The 19,363-nt window shown below is 39.7% G+C and overlaps 1 protein-coding gene across 2 annotated transcripts in view; it reads left to right on the top strand.

The window, feature by feature from the left end:
- PTCHD4 (patched domain containing 4) overlaps positions 1–19,363 on the top strand; it is an 87,060-nt gene that overhangs the window by 24,754 nt on the left and 42,943 nt on the right. For both annotated transcript variants that reach the window (XM_086745197.1, XM_086745196.1), the window contains exon 2: positions 3,726–4,206. In XM_086745197.1, the coding sequence (XP_086601323.1) occupies positions 3,726–4,206 (481 nt within the window). The remainder of the gene's footprint in view (positions 1–3,725; positions 4,207–19,363) is intronic.

The following is a 19,363-nucleotide window of genomic DNA, read 5'->3' as shown; positions in this document are numbered from 1 at the left end:
TCTAAAAAACAAGAAGAGAGTACACAAAAACCAAAGCAAAGGTTTTTGCTTGGCCTCTGTTTAAGATCAAATGTCACATGCCTCAGCAGGTTCATGCCATTTTTAAAGATGGTTGGATCTGGAGAGAATTAGTTGCCATTAGAATGGACGATGGCCCTTTTTGTCCTCTGGGAGAACAGATACTGCAAAGTTTTCACTAGATATTAAAGAAAAAAAAAAAAGAAAAAAGAGAGAAAAACACATAGATACAGCCTGGGAATCTGAAATTCATGGTCCAGCCATGCCAGTGATCTTGATAAAGGCAGTTATCATCTTGTGTTGTAGATCCTCTGAAGACACATGGGTGTAAAATTATGTACAACCAATAAGTGTTATTGTTACTCTATTTCTCTATTCTTTGGGTTTACTTTTCTGTGTATAAGATCAGAGAGCAGCAACATATCTAGGTAAAATGTGTAAGGGATCTGTGGTCTGGAACTAAAACTATTGTTATGAAGTTAAAAATAGCATCATGTAGGCATACACCAGGAAGGGTGTGCTAATTAACAGCAGAAAGTGCTTTTTTTTTTTTTTTCATTGAGGAGCTAGGCAGAATGAGGAATCTTGTTCAAAACCCGTCTGGTCTTCCAGCCTCATTTGTACAGGTCAATGTGGCCTTGTTTTCTTTCCTAAATATTAGATTTAGCCCAAGACCTTAGCCATTCACGTCTTCTTCTTTCACCAAGGTAGTCCTGGAGGACAACAGAAAACTTGGGATGAATAATCCCTTTGAAGTGTCCATGAGACACCAAGAGGCAGCTAGGCCCCTGGCTTGGAGGCCTCTAGGAAACACCTGAAAGTCCTATTGGCAGCACTAGGTCTTCATTTTCCCATACTTCAGTCTCCATCTGTAAAATGGGCCAAAAGGCAATTTTTCCTACATCTTCCTTCTGTCTTCCTTGCTGAGATTGTAACCACTGCTGTGACAGCCCTGCCGAGCACAACAGGACCATCCCAGCCAAAACCAGGACGAACTCACTTGCAGCATTTGGCAAAGCCAGCATGTGAGCTGTATTAGAAAAGGGCCCCATTTTCCCAAATGCCATGGTGGCAGGTTCATATTTGAGTTCTACAAAAGCAGCGAAGGCAAAACCCTTGCATAAATAGGAAGCAATCTGCCTTTGGAAGGAAGGGGATGGACAAAACGACCTCAAAGCAATTCAGCACTGGTGATTTCCTTGATTCCATCTGAAAGCCCGCTCTCTATTTTGCTGACACATGAGCTGGATGCCCTATTGTACGTCAGTGTAACAAATAGCCGTTATCTTCTGTTTCATGGGAGATACGGCAGAACATGATTTATTTCTGCCTGCTCTGCTGCCTCGTTTGAAATGTTGCTGTTGTTCGGTGCACCTTTCGCCGAGGAAAGCAGATGGCCATCACAAAGTTTCCCGTAACCTTGCTGTGCATGCTGCATAGCCAATCAATGAAAGCTGAATTACAGTCCGTGGTCTGAGTTTGGAGCTGCGCTGCTAACGTATCCTGCAGTGGCTGAAAACACTTGAATGTCAACACTGTGTATATGGTGAGGATATATGACATTTCTCCCTAAAATTTCAAAGCAGTGCCAAAGGGAATTTTTAACTGTAAACTTACTTCCGATGTAAGCAGGGCCTGCATTGCTCAATCCTTAATTACCAGCTTGGAAATGTACCTTTTGTGAGTGTGTGAGTACTAGGTATGACCCCTTCTGGGGAAAAAAAAAAAAAAAAAAAGAAATAGAATCAAAATAATAGGATTCTAACACACACACACACAAAATCCTAAAAAATAGGATTCTAACACAAAATGCCAGAGATGAGGATTTTTTGGAGCCCAAGCAGCACCAGCTGCCCCTTGGTGCTAGCTGTTTCTGCTTATATGACATTTGCAATGAGGCTTCAGGTGATTTGAGAAGCTGGCATTAGACCACAAATCACCTTTCGTGTTAGCTTGTGCCAGGATAACTCGCCAGAAGCCATTATTTCAATGGGAAATAACAACTGGGAATAGGGAAAAAATGAACTTCTGAAAAGCACTTTGTCACATTCCCTGAGCTGTGGCAGGCAAATGCTGAAAACACTGCGAGCTCCTGCCATGAAAGCAGGCATAGGCAGGAATTTCTCAGTGGGAGGATTACCTCCTTTACATACCCGAGACAAGGCAAGTATATAAAACATTTGCAGCACTGTCTCTCAATTTCTGATATTTATTTGCTCTGCGAGCAGACATTCCAGAAGATATCTGTGTTTCATAAAGCCTGGTACCTTGCTTCATTGATTTTTCCTTAGGATGGGAATCACTACGGCGAGCAGGTCTGGCAATTTCAGATCACGACCTGCGTACAGCGCAGGTGTTTCTAGAAATGGTTAATGTTGGATGTAATAGATAGCAAAACTGTCTCCCCCAAATGCTTCTGGCCTTTTGCAGGTGACTACTTCCATGTGTATGCGTAGGGCAGAGCACCTCCCAAATTCAGGCTGTTAGTCAGCTCATTCCCATAGCTCATCTAGGCAAAGAGTATTATCTCGCTGCTGCAAGATGTTTTATATATTAACTAACTGGATAATTATATTTTTATGAAATACAAAAGGAAATAAATTTGAAAACTTTTAATCCCATTAATACACACAAAAATAAAAGGGCAAAATGTGGTTATTTGGTGTGCAACAGACATTTAATCCCAGGGTTTAGAGTTTTTGATCAAAGAGATTACTTGTGCTAGGACACTTTTATCCAATCTACTGAGCCGTCTTTCTCAGTTTGCAACTGAGTTTGATCTTCTAAATCCTTGAAAGAGGCACAACACAGGTATTCTAGAGAACTAGAATAACCAGTGGCTAACAAGCAAGAACATTTCTTACAAAATTTTTCTTGAAAAAGAAAAAGAAAAAAAAAAAACTAAATTGGACCAGATGACTCTACAAAAACATAGCGTGGTCTTGTAAATAGATGGGGACTGATTCTGGGTGCACCTGATGAGTCCTTTACTGATTATCATGGAGTTTTTGTGTCTTAGCATATACTGAATTAAGTGAGACCAGAGTGAGGATTATATTCTAGAAATATAAAAACCCAAATCCTAGCTAAATCAACATGTAAGATAGATTCTTATCTCTGTGCTACTGATAGAAATCCATGACATTTCAAATAAACAAGTCAAAAAGTTTTATTTTAATGGTACTGTTCTAGAGCTGTTAAAGTGGATCCATCTGCATTTACATCTGCGTACTGAAGAACCAGACCTCATTTTCTATACATTTCCAGGTTTTTAAAAGCATTTCCAAAATGTCAAAAAAAATCACATAACTTCCAGAAATTGATCTTAATCTCAAAGTAATTGGAGATTTGTTGTTGTCTGTCACAGTAAAAATGTTGGAAAGTGATCCTCTCCCACAGGGTGAGGAGCTTGCATGCTACATTTCAGTCTCCGAACATCTTGGACCGCAATGAGTATCTGGGCAGTGCCTGAATTACAGCACAAAATTGCAAATAAGTCTATAATGAGTAAGGAACAGAGTTGTGGCAGGGAATAGGGATGCATCCCAAAGCCCACTGAAGTGAATGGCACGACTGCTCTTGACCGCAGTGGCCTTTGAGTCAAGCTCTTGGCATGTCTGTGGAAGGAAGATAGAGTCAAACGGTATCACTGTATCACATCTTGCACAGGATAACCACATGCTCATCTTTTTTACTTTTCCTCCCAGGATGGAAGGAGCAGTTTTATTGGCCACCAGCTCGGAGGGGTCATGGAAGTACCAAACAGCAAGGACCAGAGAGTCAAATCAGCCAGAGCCATCCAAATCACTTACTACCTCCAAACGTATGGCTCTGTCACCCAGGACCTCATTGGGGAGAAGTGGGAGAGTGAATTCTGTAAACTGATGCACAAGATGCAGCTGGATCACCAAGATCTGCAGCTCTACTCACTAGCGTCCTTTAGCCTCTGGAAGGACTTCCACCAGACCAGTCTCTTGGCCAGGGGCAAGATTTTGGTGAGCCTGATGCTGATTCTCCTGACTGCTACCCTCTCGAGCTCCATGAAGGACTGCCTGCGTAGCAAACCTTTCCTGGGACTCTTGGGAGTACTCACTATCTGTATTTCCAGTGTCACTGCGGCAGGGATATTTTTCATTACTGATGGAAAATATAATTCTACTCTGTTGGGAATCCCTTTCTTCGCCATGGGTAATTATTTATCTTCATAATAATAGGATTAACAGAGCTTAATGACAGGATTGTAAATTACATCCTGGGTTATAAAGTGCAGATTTTACCTAGAGTGAAAGTCTGAGTCGTTTTCATCTTGTTAAATTGATCTGTGCCTTGCCAAAAAAAAAAAAAAGGTAAAAAGAAAAAAAAAGGAAACAAAACAAAGCAATAGCAACAATAAAGAGCAAATGATGTTGCTGGAATCTTGGCCAATATGAAAGGGGGGCAGTTTTATTGATCTCTGTTACAAGACGAAGGAGAAATTGTTATTGAAAACTAGTCAGCTCAGCAGAGAAAATGGATATGTGTTGACCTGACTATAATGGGAGGCCAGCTGAAAGAGTCAGTTAAAACAGGAGGGTGCTGAGGAAGGAAAGCTTTTAGCATCCTTCCCGAGGAGGGCTGCTCTTCCAGCTTTGTCTGAGGGGCAGAGGGGAACAGGTTGGTGTAAGAATAAGATTGATGGACTTTATCTCAGAGAGGAGATTACTGTTGTGGTGTTTGCCAGGCTGTAAGCAAAGGGGCCTGTCAGTATCCGTAGCACATAATCCCTCGGTTTGTGAAGTCCTGGATCAGCTGCAGAGATTTCCTTCATGTTGCACCCAGGCAGGGGAAAGTGCGGACAAAGAACAAACAGAAACCTCAGCTCTTTTAGCAGAAGAATTGTCTTTGTCCTTTCTGTTCTCATTTCTTTTCCAAGCACTTTTAATGCATCTGTGTGGTTAATGAGTTTTCTGGGAAAGTATGTTGGAAAGGGAGAGGGAAACGTACCCAAAATTACTTGCTGAGGCATCTTTGTTTGGGGTGATCACATCCAAGTTTGTCAGAGTTTCACCATATTTTGAGTCTGAACACCAGCGACCACTCTGCAAAATCTCAGCAGTGGCAGCCCAGACCCAAAACCCTTAATGCTGGCTTTTTGATGGCAGGAATTCTTACCTGTGGACAGATTCTGCATCTTTGCAGTTAATTTCTTAAATTCCGTTAGTGCTTGTAGTACTCAATTCCAGTCCTCTACTATGGTGAGAAATAACAAAATGTACAAAGCCACAAGCTACACTCAAGGTTTGGAGAAAGGTCTTATATTTTCTTGAAAACCTCAAGCCCCGCAAAAATTACATTTTCTTGCTCTTCCCCTCAAGAAAAGGAAAGGGAAAAGTGAGGCAAAAGACCCCAAGGAATTACATGATTGGTTCAGCCTTATTAATATGGTTAAAAAAAAAAGCTGTGCCAAAGCCTCTAATTCAATAATGCTGAAAAGAAAGTGCTGAGAGGGGGAAGCACCCAGCAGGAGGAGCAGAGAACCTGCCAGGTTGTGACAGGGATGGATCTTGACACGAGCAAGGGGTGTAGGCTTAGGAAAAAGAAATCTATGTGGCAGGATGGAGAAAAGCGTGACAGTGGGGAAGGGGAGGCTCATGTGTGTTGTCAGATTATGGCAGCCTTTTTGTTGGATGTCAGGAGGTGCGTATCAAACAGTGGGACCAAATGGCACTGCCTTGCTTGTGCAGCACGTTGAAGTAAAGGCAAGAAAACACTGAAGTGATGAAAAGCATCTTCCCTCAATTGTTTATTCTTCTGCTGATGTCCCTTTTTAGACAGCTGTAGAGAAGGCTGACCCATCTTTAGTTGGCAGGTCCCAAATTCGTCACTCCCAAGGAGCCCCAAACGATGCCTGTAAGTGAAGTTCATCTTCAGGCTGACATCAAAAGCAACAGCATCCATACAGGCCAGGAGCATCAACTGAAACAGCAGTAGCATTGCATGCAATTTATAGGCAGCCCACAGTCCCAGGATGAGGGAAGGGTGGGAGCTTCTGAGAGTGGAGTGGCTCAGTTTCCCATCGAGGATGGTGGTAATCCAGGAGTTTGTTTGCTGTCTGGGGAAAAGCAATGTTTTTAAGTTTCTGTTGTTTTGTGCTGTCATTCTTGTCACAGCCACTGCCAAGAGCAAAAGAAAAGGAAAAAAAAAAAAACAGCACTCTTGAAGTGAGATATTTGCAAGAATTGCTTCTATAACATCATATTGAATGAACTTCAGGTTAAAAAAGTAAACATTTCAGTAACCCTTCTACAGAAATTTCACTCAGAATCTCAGACTGAATTGGAAATATCATTACAGAACAGCTTGCAATGCCTGGGAACTGCTGCTGGTAAATATTGGGCAACAGTTTTACAGTTTGATGAACTAAAAGACAGAAAGCACGTCTTACCAAAGTCATAATGAGTTACATCCTGCAAAGTGCCATGTGCTTTTAGTCCCTTAAATGACAGTGCCAGGTCACAAGACCTTGCTCTGCCCATGTTATACCCAGGGCCTCACAGACCTTGCGTCCTCACAGGGCAGGGTTTGCTCTTGAGCCCCGTTTACATGAACTGATCTGACATCTTAGAGCAGATCCACTGAAGGCCCCAAGGCTTCATTCCGTGGGTCGATACACAGCTAAGTCCCATGTTGTACCAATGTCCCTCTCTGCTAGAACAGCAGAAAGCAAACAATAAATACATCAAATAATAATTGAGTCAATATAGAAGAAAAAGTGTGCAAAATAGTTTCACAGAATTACAAATGTCAAATTTGCAAGTCAGCCTTTCAAAGTCAAGTTACTTTGATTTAAAAAATAAAAGCAATAAACAGACAATAACAGCCACAAAGTGCCTGCAAGTGCAACATTACGCAGAATATAAGGGCAAACTTAATCCTGGCAGCTCCTAACTTTGGAATGTTCCAACGTGACGTGCAAAATGTCTATTTTTTTTTGATAAAAAAATATGCAGCTTCTTCTAACATTAACTTTTCAAAGGATTAATTTTTATAGAAATGCTGTGATGTTCATCTGCACTTGTCCTTTTTCCTGCAGAGATGACAGGATGCTGCCATGTGAATGACAGAAATAACCCTGGACTCGTACAAACATTTAGGTTCATAATTCCCATTGCAGTGCAGAGCTTCTGTGGACTTCAGTGGGTGACAGAAGCCTATACAAAAGTGAAATGTTTAATGTTTTTCTAGATTTGGACTGAATGACCTACACATTAATTTTTTACTGTAGTTCTGCTGTAAGGGAACGGCCTGCTGGGATAAAGCGTATCTCTGATATACCAGGGGAAGAGTGTTAGCTCAGGTTGGCTTTTCTCTTCTTTATCCTTGAAGGTGAGAAACTTCAGTCTTAAGTTAGGCATGAGGACAGTGGTGGAAAATCCTGCTTGCTCCGATTCCCTCTTCCCAATACCACGGTCTTCTCAGACAGCTACCTCAGAAAAACCAGTTTCCCCGGTACAGCATCTATCACTGGGTTTTCAGAGTCAGTGAGGAGCAAATCTTCAGAAAGGTCCTGTGCAAATAATGCTCTGGCTGCAAACAGGAGCAAGAGGTGCAGATTTTTAGCTGTTCATACCCCAGATCAATGGCTAAATGTGGTCAGTTAGTGAAAAGGTGCCTCTTTAGTTTCAGGGCTTCCTCCTTTACGAACCAAACTGGACCCAGATGTTTTGTTTGTCTCTTTTTTTTTTTTCTTTTTTGGAAAGTTGCATTTTACTCAACACCACGTGAAATCAGAATATGGGACAGTTCTACCTTACATTTCTCTTCTGAGACAAATACAAACTGCAGTTTCTTCTGCAAGTTTGACACCAGCAGAGCTATCACCACTGGATGTGTTTCATATAGGAGATAGAGGGTCAAAGCACTGAGTTTCAGATTTGTTCCAGAAGTCAGAAATGGACCTGGTGAGATGTTCACATCTGCTTTTTGTGTTTGATTCACGACGCAATTTCAATGGGATGTTACGTACGTGACATAATTGTGGTTTCCCATGCCTAATCATCACTAATTAATATAACCAGAAGGTTAACTACGTAATTGAGATATTATTGCTCCCATGATTTGCTTTTTAATGCGTAGGAACCAGTCTGATACCATCACAGAGATAATGTTTTAACTTGGCTGAGGATCTGAGTGTATAGTTTTAAATGCAGGTATATTAATGATGTCATTTTACACTAATTGTTCTTGGCCAGTCCATGAAGTACCTCGTTATAGAGATTAGTGGAAATCTTATGTTAAAAACGTAACTACAGTGTAATTAGAGTGTAAATATGCTTTTAGTATTACAAAGTGTACGTGTTTCTTAGAAGGCTGGGTTCACAGTGAATGTAATAAATACTTCCTGTCCTTCATAAGTCCAGACCATGAAGACCATAAGATCTTCATGGGAACAGCTGTTTCTCACTGAGTCTTTAGAGAACACTAAGCTGAAGCGATGCCCTGCAACATGTTGCAGTATTATTACGACTACTACCAGTTAGTAAAGAGATACAAAAACTTTAGGAAGCAATAGGATACCTGTTCCCAGCAGTATCCTGGGATGTAAGAGTGCAAGATGCATGGCAGAGATTGTACTTACAGTGCAGACTTTCCTGTTAAAATTCCCCCTTATTCCTTCCTCTGAGTTAACCTCTCCAGAACACTCTTTCCTGGATTTTGAGTAGAAGACAAAAGCCTGACTGGGATACTCTTACATTCACACCATGCAGTCTGGCCCTGCAGCTGTGTCCTGGAGCTGTTGTGATTAGGGAGCAGCAACAGGACTGGGGCTGCCCTCTCCTCAAACACAGCCGAGATGAGGATATCTCCTTTGAGCCTTCTCACACCCAGCAGAAAGGGACGAAAGAAGAAGGACTGCTAGCTTCAGTCCTAACAAGAGTTTGTAGCACCTAATTTCAGGTGTCCCAAATGTTCCTCTCTTAACTGAAGTGACACAATCCTAATTTCTTTTGCAGTCCATAGAAACAGGCAACTCCAAAGTCATTTGGACCATCACTTTGTATATGTTTGGGATGAGCTACGTTAATCTGTGGAAAGTCCTACCCATCTCTGAAAAAGCTTAGGTGACTGCTTAGACTTTAAAACTTAAGCTTATGCACATAAGCTCTAAGATACACTTATACAGGTATGCATATACAGTATATTTGCATAAACTGACTTGAATCCCTTACAAATTTAATTCTAGCTCTTCTTTCCCTGTAGAGACTTACCAGAAGGTCTCTTATCAACTCAAATGTCATCATCCCTCAGGACAGTTACTCCGTCCTGGGAGATGGGTCTGCAGGTCTGCTCGTCAGTGATTCTGAGACTCAGCGCGGGTTGACGTGTCCATCCTTGGACCCTTGCCTGAGCACAGACCATCACTACCAGACTTTCCATAATGACAGAGCAAATACAAAAGACATTGGCTGGGTTTGTTGCTTGAGATTAGCCAGCTGAACTCTTCCTCCTTCTGATTCTAGTGGGAACTCAATTAACTCATTTGTCCAAAGTGAAGTCTCCAAATACAGTTTTCTACTACTACTATTATTATTATTATTATTATTATTATTATTGATTATTATTACAGTTTCCTCAGCTCTCCATCTGCATCCAGCAGACTGGTAGCTGTCATTTAAGCTGCTTCTAAGTTGCTGCAGGCATTTCTACAGTCCTTCGAAAAAAGTGGTTTTATAAAAGAGAGCATGTTTTGAGCTGAAAAGTCAAAAGTTAAAAGGAATAATTTTCTTTTGCACTTAAAAACATGTGTTCAGTACTCTTAATCAACACATACATTCTATTCAAATAGTAAAGGATATTTCCTTTTAAAATGCCTCATACATTTTTCTGAACAACTCTTGCTTTCGTTTTTCTACTCTCTCATAGCAATGCTCATTCCTATGGCTGGGTTATTTAAGGTTCTTTGTTGGATGCACCTTTTCCGCGTGTTGATCTAATTTAGCAGGAGTTTTGTTCCTTGTACTTAATATGTATCGATGCACATCACATTTACATTTGGCTCATTTGGGCTGGAAAGGAGCTGCATCATGGCAGAAATTATTTAGTTCCATGTATATCATCCCTAATAGGGCAATGTCAAATCCAGCCTTGAATAGCACCATTGCTAGCAATTCCATAACCTGCCTCGACAGCTTGTTCCAGTGCTTAAACAGCCATATATTTATAAAGATATTTCTTAGTATTTTCACTGCTACAGCTTACGCCTATAACTTCAGAGTCTGTCTGGCCTAACTGTGGAGTGTAATTTTTCACTATATCTATATATTTGCAAATATTTTTAGGATATTTTAATACTTAGGGCTGTGCATACTTCAGCTTGGATTTTATTTCCTACCAGATCTTTTTTTCTTCATACCTTTTACCGTAATTCACACTTTTCTGTGAACTCCATCCATACTGGAAGATTGATGGTGGCTTCTAGTCTCTGCTGGAGCACTGTGGACCTGCAGGAATGAGCAGGCGTGGGATAGGCTGAGCTTCAGAAGGATGTGTCCTGTATGCTTTGGCATGGGAGGCAAAATTCAATCTTGCATTGTCTTTTTTTTTTTTCTGATGGACAGGAAAGGTGAGGTCCACTACCTGAGGAAGCGTAGAGTCAATGATCCCATGCTCTGTCGAGCACACTGCTCTCCTTAGGTACCTTGTTTCCCTGCAGGGAAATCCAAAGTTGTGCCTCTGTTTTTTAAGCAAAAACAAAAAGAGGCAAATACATTTACTTTCTCCCGGAATACATTTCATGTGCAAATACCCTGTGGAACTCCCTATTGAGATATGGTTGTGACTCAAATTCAGCCTGATTCAGAAATGGTTGGATTTTTTACACAGCTAGGTAAAACATCTTCATTATTTTGAATAACATTGCAACACTAAAACATAAGAGTAAGGAAGAAGGATAAAAATTAATGACCATGTCCAAAAGCCCAGTTCAAAAATGTGCACAAAGAAATTTCAGCTGTGAAAACATTTTCCCATAGCTGTCCTCTTTCAGCCTGATAGTTTTCCCCTGAAAAGTCAGGAACAGGGTACAGAACTCAATAGACCATTTGCCAAATGTTCTAAATCAATATTTATCTGCTATATTCATCTGCAATGCCAAAAACTTTGCATAAAATTGAAAGCTTAAAGGGTCTATTGCAAACACAAAACCAACTAAAAAGACCTTACTTGATATTGTACAATTTGTATATCCTTTGTACAACCACAAGCCAGCCAAGGCTTTAATAATTCAGTTTTATCTTTCAATATCTAATCCTTTTTTTTTTCATTGAATTTCTTTCCCGTGAAGTGGCTTCTCCTCTCTGATGGGATAACTGCCTGCAGTGACATGCAGCATGCTGAAGCCACAGTCTCCAGGCTCGTTGCTCCAGCAGCAGCTTACATTATTCAGCTAGTATCTTCCAAGTCATTGGCATATGCTTGTGTAACCAACCTCCAGACAAAGGTATACTCACGTATTACAGCTGTGACTTTCCATGTGTTAGTCCTGCTGGATGCGGTGAAGCAGGTCATCTCTCATCCACACTTGTCTGACGGCAAGATGAGGATGCTGGTTTGGATGCTCAAAGAGGTAGTGAGAGCTGCGCTGGCAATAGATGTAGGCAGAGGGCTGCAAGTAGTATCACCAACTGAATGAGATGAAAACCTCAGGCTTTTGCAGCTTTAGACCACTAAAAATACTCTTTAATTTTTGTTCTGCAAGAGTGATTATACTGTCCTCACTGTCTTAGCTGAATTTCAGTGTGGATAATTGCATTTCTATCTTCTTCAAACTCCCGCTGCCATGCAGGTTAGACACAGTGTTGTTGAGCACCGCCTGGCTCAAGGCACTGTGCAGGTGGTGCTCCGGTAAGCAGTTGCTGGTTTTTACCCAGACGTGGCTGTCTTTCACTGGTGAATGCAATGACCACATTATGTGGCTCGGCAATCTCTAAAATAATTCTGCGTTCCTTGAGAATATGTAAGTGTGTCTTGGCACATTGTCATTGCATTTTCCTGAAGTAATTTGTAATATTTGAGCAGCAGGCAATTTTTTGCTTATACTCTGCTCTTAAAGTCGAAGGAAGAAAAGCATTTCTTTACAGCCTGATTTGACATTTAGACCTACCCAACCTATACAACCCAACCCATATTCAAATGCAAACCTACCACAGAAATTTTAGATACTGTAGCTTTTCCTGATGTTATGAACTCCATTGCTCTTGATATCCTGCGTATGAAGAAAACTATTTTGCTAGCATAGCCATGAAACCAATTAGTACTGTATAATTTTACAAACTTCAATATATTCAGAAACTGCAGGTATCATCTAGTAGAGGGAGCATTTGCATTGCTTTATAAAGAAGACCAAATGATAGATTACCGCACACCTGGTGACACCCTATCAGGTGAAATTTTCTGGTTTCTTTAAGTTTCTAGTTTATATTTTTACTATTACTGTTGAGAAATTATTGTCCTCCAGGAAGGATACAGAGTTGCAGAAGCTGAAGGCAGAGAGATGTTCTGCATATTGAGTGCAGAGCAGTGAAACCTTTTGGCCTTCTACAGCAACATAAAACAGTTTAGCACAAGGTTTTCGGTTAAGGCAATTAAAGCCTTCTGAAACTAGACTGGGGGCCCTGGGAACAAAAAGCCTGTTTGTGCTTAGAGGAGATACCACAGCAAAAGGAAACTCTGCAAAGAGCCAAACTAAAACCCTTCTAATGCACAATCTTCTCATGGGAGCAGCTAAAAGAGAAGATGACCCCACAGGAGAGGTGTTAAATACACTACTGAAAGCATTACCAGAAAGTGTGATGTTGGGGCTATACAAGACCTGAATATATTAGGCAAAAAAATGTCAATATCCTTCCCATCACACTACACACCAATGTCAAGATACCACTTTGAGGAGTGGGAGCTACTGGACTAACCTAGTCCTCAGCTCTCTACCAAAGTACAGCTCAATGCCTTTTGTAATCCCCTGTGTGGGCTTTCGACGTCTCTCCCATCAGAGCCAAGAAACAGAACTTTATCATGCAGTTAGCCTGCTTTTAAATGAATAACCTTGGTAGGATATTGAGGGAGAGAAGGCTTTACTAATTGTAGGTACAGATGTTTTACCTCTGTCTTAGCTAATTTAAAGTCAAGCTCTGAACAATGCAGCTAATGAATCAAATCTCAAAAGATCTCTCTTATGCGAATTTTTGACCTCTAATATTCTTTCCCTGAGGGGAAAGTAATAGAATCTCTTTACGGACTATTTCCAGAAAAAAAAAAAAAAGTGTAGAAATTTATTACAATTGAAATATCTTCTGCTCTGTAGAAATTTTTGAAATTCGTCAGGAGGTACAAAAGCAATTGGTGATCGAGGACATACAAACAAACTCAAATGCATGCACAAACATAGATAGTTGGGCAAAAGAGGGCAAATATTTCAATCAATTTTCCTTATGTATAGTATAAAAGAAAAAGTAAAAACTATATTTGTGGCAAACAGTCATGATTCAGCTTTCACAGCAATGAAGTCATTAAACCTAATCCTCTTGAGAGTTTTATTCACAAGTTAGAAAAGATATTTGGTCAGCTTTTAAATTGTAAGAATATTGTCAGTGCTCCAGGAGACCTTTGCTTGTTTTTTGATGCCTCTTTTACCCAACCCTGTCACATTTGCATGCCACTTCCCTCGTACCTGACAGTGTATTGTAAAGCACACATAAAACAATGCATTCCTTATGCAACTTTTTGTTTCAGCTATTGATAAATTTTCCTTGGACGTTATTCAATGATTATTTTAAGACAGGGACATCTTTTGTTTCATTAGTCAGTGACACAAAGGTCCCATTTAATATCTTGTACAGGAACACATTGCAAGGTTTTTATCTCTTAGAGGAATTGTTTGATCTGACATTAGTAAGGAAAAGTGAAAGCATCACAAAAACTATTGAAAAATAGAGAATTTTTTTTTAACCTGCAGATCAGATTCTTCCATGACTTTTCCCTTAACGGTGTGTGTAACTGGGTCACTGACCCACTGATATCTGGAATAGGGAAATGGAGGGCACAGGTCATATTGGAAGTCCCTTATCAACAAATTAAAGATGAAGTTCTTAGAAATTATTTTTGTTTTTCTGACAGAGAGGATTGGTTTAACTTTACATGACAAAACAAAGAAGACATGTTTAAAGATGATAAATTTTAGCCTAGTATCTCTCTACTGAGTTTGGTATATTGAGTAATGGGTGAAATTCAAAGGAAGTTTTATGTCATTGAATTCAACTTCTTGTTACTGTGAAGTCTTCATCTTAGGATGTCTTAGATCTGAAGCTCAGCAGACAGGTATCATCTCAGCTAAACTTTTAGTCTTCTAAAATTTGGGCATCTGTTCTAACCTTGAGGGTGATTTCTTATGTTGTTAGGACAAGGAATCTAAGAATTACTCTGCCAGGTCAGGCAAGGTTTCGTATAACTGAATACCCTATCTCTGGCAACGTCTGGTAACAGATGCCTTGGAAAGATCAGCAGGACAGAGCAAGTGCACAGTTCGTGGACTCTCCGGTTCAGGGAGCCACAGATAAGATCTCTGCACTTAACAACTCTCAATAGTTTTTCTTCTAGGATTTTGTTGATTTGCTTTTTTTTTGCCCTGTAAACTTGTAGCATCCACAGGTTCAGCTTAATTCCACATTGTGTAAAGAATTACTTCTTTGATATTGTCCTAACTATATCACCAGTTAGTTTCACTGGTGACCTTAGTTCTTGAGTTGGAAGAAGTAGTGTACAGGTCTTCTCTAGAGATCTTCCTCATATCATTAATGATTTTGTAATTGTCTCCTGCACAAGGCTGGTGAGGTCCTATTTGTTGTAAACATCTGTCATATGAAGCCACTCTGTATGGGTGTGTCCATGCTAAATTCTCTTTTAATGACACCAGGAACACAAATTATCTGAAAACTCTTTGAAAAATCAAACTCAAATACTTGTAGGAATATCTAAATATCTAAAACTTATAGCATGTTGTTACAGGCATTTTCCAAATGCCTCTTAAATGCTGGCAGGCTTGGGGTGCAGGCTTGGGGCATTGACCACCTCTCTAGGAAGCTTGTTCCAGTGTTTGACCACCCTCTCTGTAAAGAAAAGTTTCCTAATGTCCGGTTTAAACTTCTCCTGATGCAACTTTGAACCATTCCCACATGTCCTGTCACTGGATCCCAGGGAGAAGAGATCAGCACTTCTCTCTCCTCAGGAATCTGCAGAGAGCAATGAGGTCTCCCCTCAGCCTCCTTGCTCCAAACTAGACAAATCCTGTGTCCTCAGCTGCTCCTCATCGGACATGCCTTCTAGTCCTTTCGGCAGCTTTGTTGCCCTCCTCTGGACGTGTTCAAGTACCTTAAAGTTTTCAATTGAAGTTTCATTAAAAGTTAATAAAAAGTTAACAAAAAAATTAGACAGTTAATTTTCATAAATTCACTTGAAAATAAATTGTCAAAAATTATTTTGTTGGTCCAAGTGTAGGAAACATTTTATTTCCTATTAAAAAAAAAAAAAAAGAAGTTATAACTCTTCCTAATTTCCATAATTTTCCAGTTCTTTACTTTCCACTCTAAAACCTCATTTCTCCTTTATTTTATCTCAAAAAGGGAAATAAAGGAAAAGGGGAAGAAAAAATCAAGGTACGAGGAAATGAAAAAAGGAAAACATCTAGGATTTCCTTTTGCTTTTTGGATTGTAAACGTGCAAGAACACATTTTTGTAGATAAAAGATTTATAAAAGATTTAAGTAAAAAAGTTCCAACAACTTTATCTTCTAAAATCTTAATGAAGGCAACAGATATTTTAACACCATAGATCAATTATTTATCTGGAAAAAATCAGTAAATATTGTCCCATAAAATGGCTTTTAAAATGGTGCAATAATTGTTTCCATTATATCATGGAAAATAGGTCTTACTAGGTAAACCTGATTTTTAAAAATTAATCTCCAAGTTTACAAGTGAAAAGAAACCATGCTTACGTAGTATATTCAGATAACGGTAATTGGATTTACTCCTGTACAACATTTTGATATATTCATGTATTTGTACCATATTAATTCACTGAAGCTTATATTAAATGTAATAATGAAATATTAATTTGTAAATGCACATTTTTCCTTCTGGGAAGACATAAACAGTCAGGCCAAAAAGAATTGCTTCTATGCTATTCAACACCTTTGCTCATGTTCTGGAATGAAAAAGAAGTCTATAGTAGTAAAATTCTCAGATAATGCAAGGTTTGGCAGATAAAAATAATGAAAATGCAGCCCAAGCACATCGTCAGGCAGGCTCGTTTTGTCAACATATGCTTCATCACAGTTAAGTGCTAGATTATGCATCTAGAAACAAAGAATGTATTCACATTTGCAAGATGAGGAATTGCATCCCCGAAAGCAAAAAACAATGACATCACAGTAGATAATGCATTGAATATAAATTCCTGGTGTGCTCCTGTTGTTAACATGGGAGGACGAAATTCCAAATGAGTGTTCGAGAAAGAATAGGAAGGTGATACCAGGTAGGTGAATAGCTTTAGGAAGATGCTAATTAGCATTTTGAGTGGGATTCACCTGGTAGAATGTAGATGTCTCTCATGTATGCAGTATCTCTATGGCACTGCTGAGCCCTTCCTAGACTATGTTTCAAAAACAGACTGCAAAACCGGAGAGTCCTTCACTAGGAGGAATAGGATGTTCATGTTGTTTTCAACAGCAGGGAGCACAGGGCAGGTGGAGATGACATAAGAAGATACAGCATCTGGAAGCTGCAGTTAAATCCTTCATACCAGAATAAAGTGCAATTCTTTTACATTGAAAGTAATTAACCACTGGAACAATTTGTCCGAGCTTTGTGGACTCTGTATGACAGGAAACTTTCTGACCAAGACTGCATTTTTAGTGCACAGGCTACACCTCAAAAACTGTGATTTTGATGCAGAAATCATAGGTTACAATGTTTTGGGATGTGATCGTTATAGTTTCCCCTAGTTTTTAAATCTATGAAGTTTCTGTTACGGAAGAATAGAAACTTTGTCTTCCATCTGTATGACAAATCAGGTTTGCTTTTTCTTATCCTAAATTTTTGTCTTCTCAGCTTTATCTTGCTATTCCTATTTTATGCCCACCTTTAGGGAACTTCAGATAATTGTCTTTACTTGCTAGACTCCTACAAATATCCCTACAGAATAATCTTATGTTCATATCTCTATGTTACATACTTTTTATTTTGTAAAACTTCGATAATAACAACCACTCTGTTATTTAATGCTGTTTTGTAAGACTATCACGTTACACCAAAAATACAAAATCACTTCCAAAAACTTTATTCTTAGTGCATTTTGATAAGTGCCCAAACTGCACTGACCCACCTGATATGCACAGAGGTTTCTAAACTGTTTTGCTTCATTTGTTCTAGAACATTCCTAGTTTTTAGGCTTTTCAGAGCAGCTGTGACTCATCTGGCAAACTCTTCTGGGCCTACACGTCTTTTTACTCCTATAGATGCAATGGGTGTGAAAAATACTGGAAAGCTATTATCGTTCGTATGGCTCACTGGCTTTTGATCACATTTTGTTTGAACTCAGATAACGCAGTAGGACCGCATAGATATCACGTCACAAGGATTTTCTCTCACCAATACATAATGCATCTCTTCTGTTAGTTTCTGTTTTCATATTACTTCCTGCTACATATTAGTCTTAACAACATCGCTCTTCCATAAACCCATTCAGTGTTTCTACCTTGTGGGTGATGTGGAGTCCCAACAGAAAGCCAGTGAAACATTCATATATCCATTAAACCACGTGTTGCCTCACAGCACAGAGATTAATTTCACCTTGTTCCCTTATCTGGTACCTTGTTAACGGTATTTTTTTTTCATACTTATCTTTCCTTTTTGCCTAGACATGAAAGCTAGTTTCAGTGGTCAGCAATTTCTGTACTCTCTCTCTTAAGATCAGCATCATGATTAGTTCTTTGTGTCTTCAGTCCTTTGACATCCCTTTTTGTATCTTTCCAGTACAAATGGGCAGCAATTCCGTAAAGCTGGTCACAGAACCATAGAATCATAGAATGGTTTGGGTTGGAAGGGACCTTCAAAGGCCATCCAGTCCAACCCCCCTGCAAGGAGCAGGGACATCTCCAACCACATCAGGTTGCTCAGAGCTCCATCCAACCTGGTTACCACCACCATTCCCTTCACACTGGTGTGGTAGATGAGAAGGCTAAGTATTTTGGCTTTATGAAATGCAGTGAAGGAAGAAGTCTCAGTGAGAGTTGAAATTCAAGCTCTTTTTGATCTGAGTTATAGGACTTGCTTCTTAACACACTCACTGGTCCTATGATAATCACAACCTGGATTTCACAGCAGAGTAAAGCCCATCCGCAGTGTCTCAGATTGTAACACAGGGCAGAAAAGGCTACTTAAAATTTTCTCTCATCGCAGCTATGCCTTTATGGCTTTCTTGTGGTAGCGTGTGTTTCTCGAATCGCTGCTGGACACCGAATTTCCAGTGAAACACATTAAGGCAATATCCAAATCATTTGGGAATCCAGCACTTTCTGGAAACCAGAAGTTGCTGCTTTATGCAATCTATGCTTGGAATTACTAACAGAAAGGAGTAGTTTTTAAGGGAAATGTAAATGAAGCAGCTATATTGCTTTTCCTTTTTTTTCTATTATGGCAGTTTTACTTGCTGCTGACCATCTCCTAAAGGTATCGTCATATCATTTCCCTGCTTCCACAGATTCATCTGATCATATATATTTCTTCCACTCTATTTTTGCCTCCTACACTCCAGGCTTCTTGTGGTTCATCAAATGTTCTTCCTTCATATTTTCTTCCCGCAACCTTATATACCCTTGGCTCTTCAGCATCAAACTGTGCTTTTTTCTTGTTTCTCTGTTTTCAGTTATGACATTTGATTCTTATTTACAGCAAACATATGACATGTGACCATGAGCCTCCTCTAATCACTTTGCTAAGATTAGAGCACTCCTCTAATCTCTTCTTTGGTTCCTAAATAATTCAGGATTAAGTGTTTCCACACTATATCTTCTTCTTAGAGGCAGCATCCTCATAAATCCCTCTGTGCCAGCTGCATGCTGCATGTGCCAATAATCCCCAGATGAGGTGACATTGTCAAACCATAATCCATAGTCTCCTTGTTGCCTCTTCGTATTTACTAACTCTGTTCTTTTAATAGTCAAACACAATAATCTTCCAAGTGACAACTAAGGTCTCAGCTTATCTGTGCGGAGTGGCAGAGGAACCAAGCAGCAAGCAAAGCCAGAAGAGGA

The sequence above is a fragment of the Chlamydotis macqueenii genome, chromosome 3, assembly GCF_036417535.1.
Source record: "Chlamydotis macqueenii isolate bChlMac1 chromosome 3, bChlMac1.mat, whole genome shotgun sequence".
Lineage (NCBI taxonomy): Eukaryota > Metazoa > Chordata > Aves > Otidiformes > Otididae > Chlamydotis > Chlamydotis macqueenii.
The sequence above is the reverse complement of the archived record's forward strand: the minus strand, read 5'-3'. Positions and strand labels throughout refer to the sequence as shown.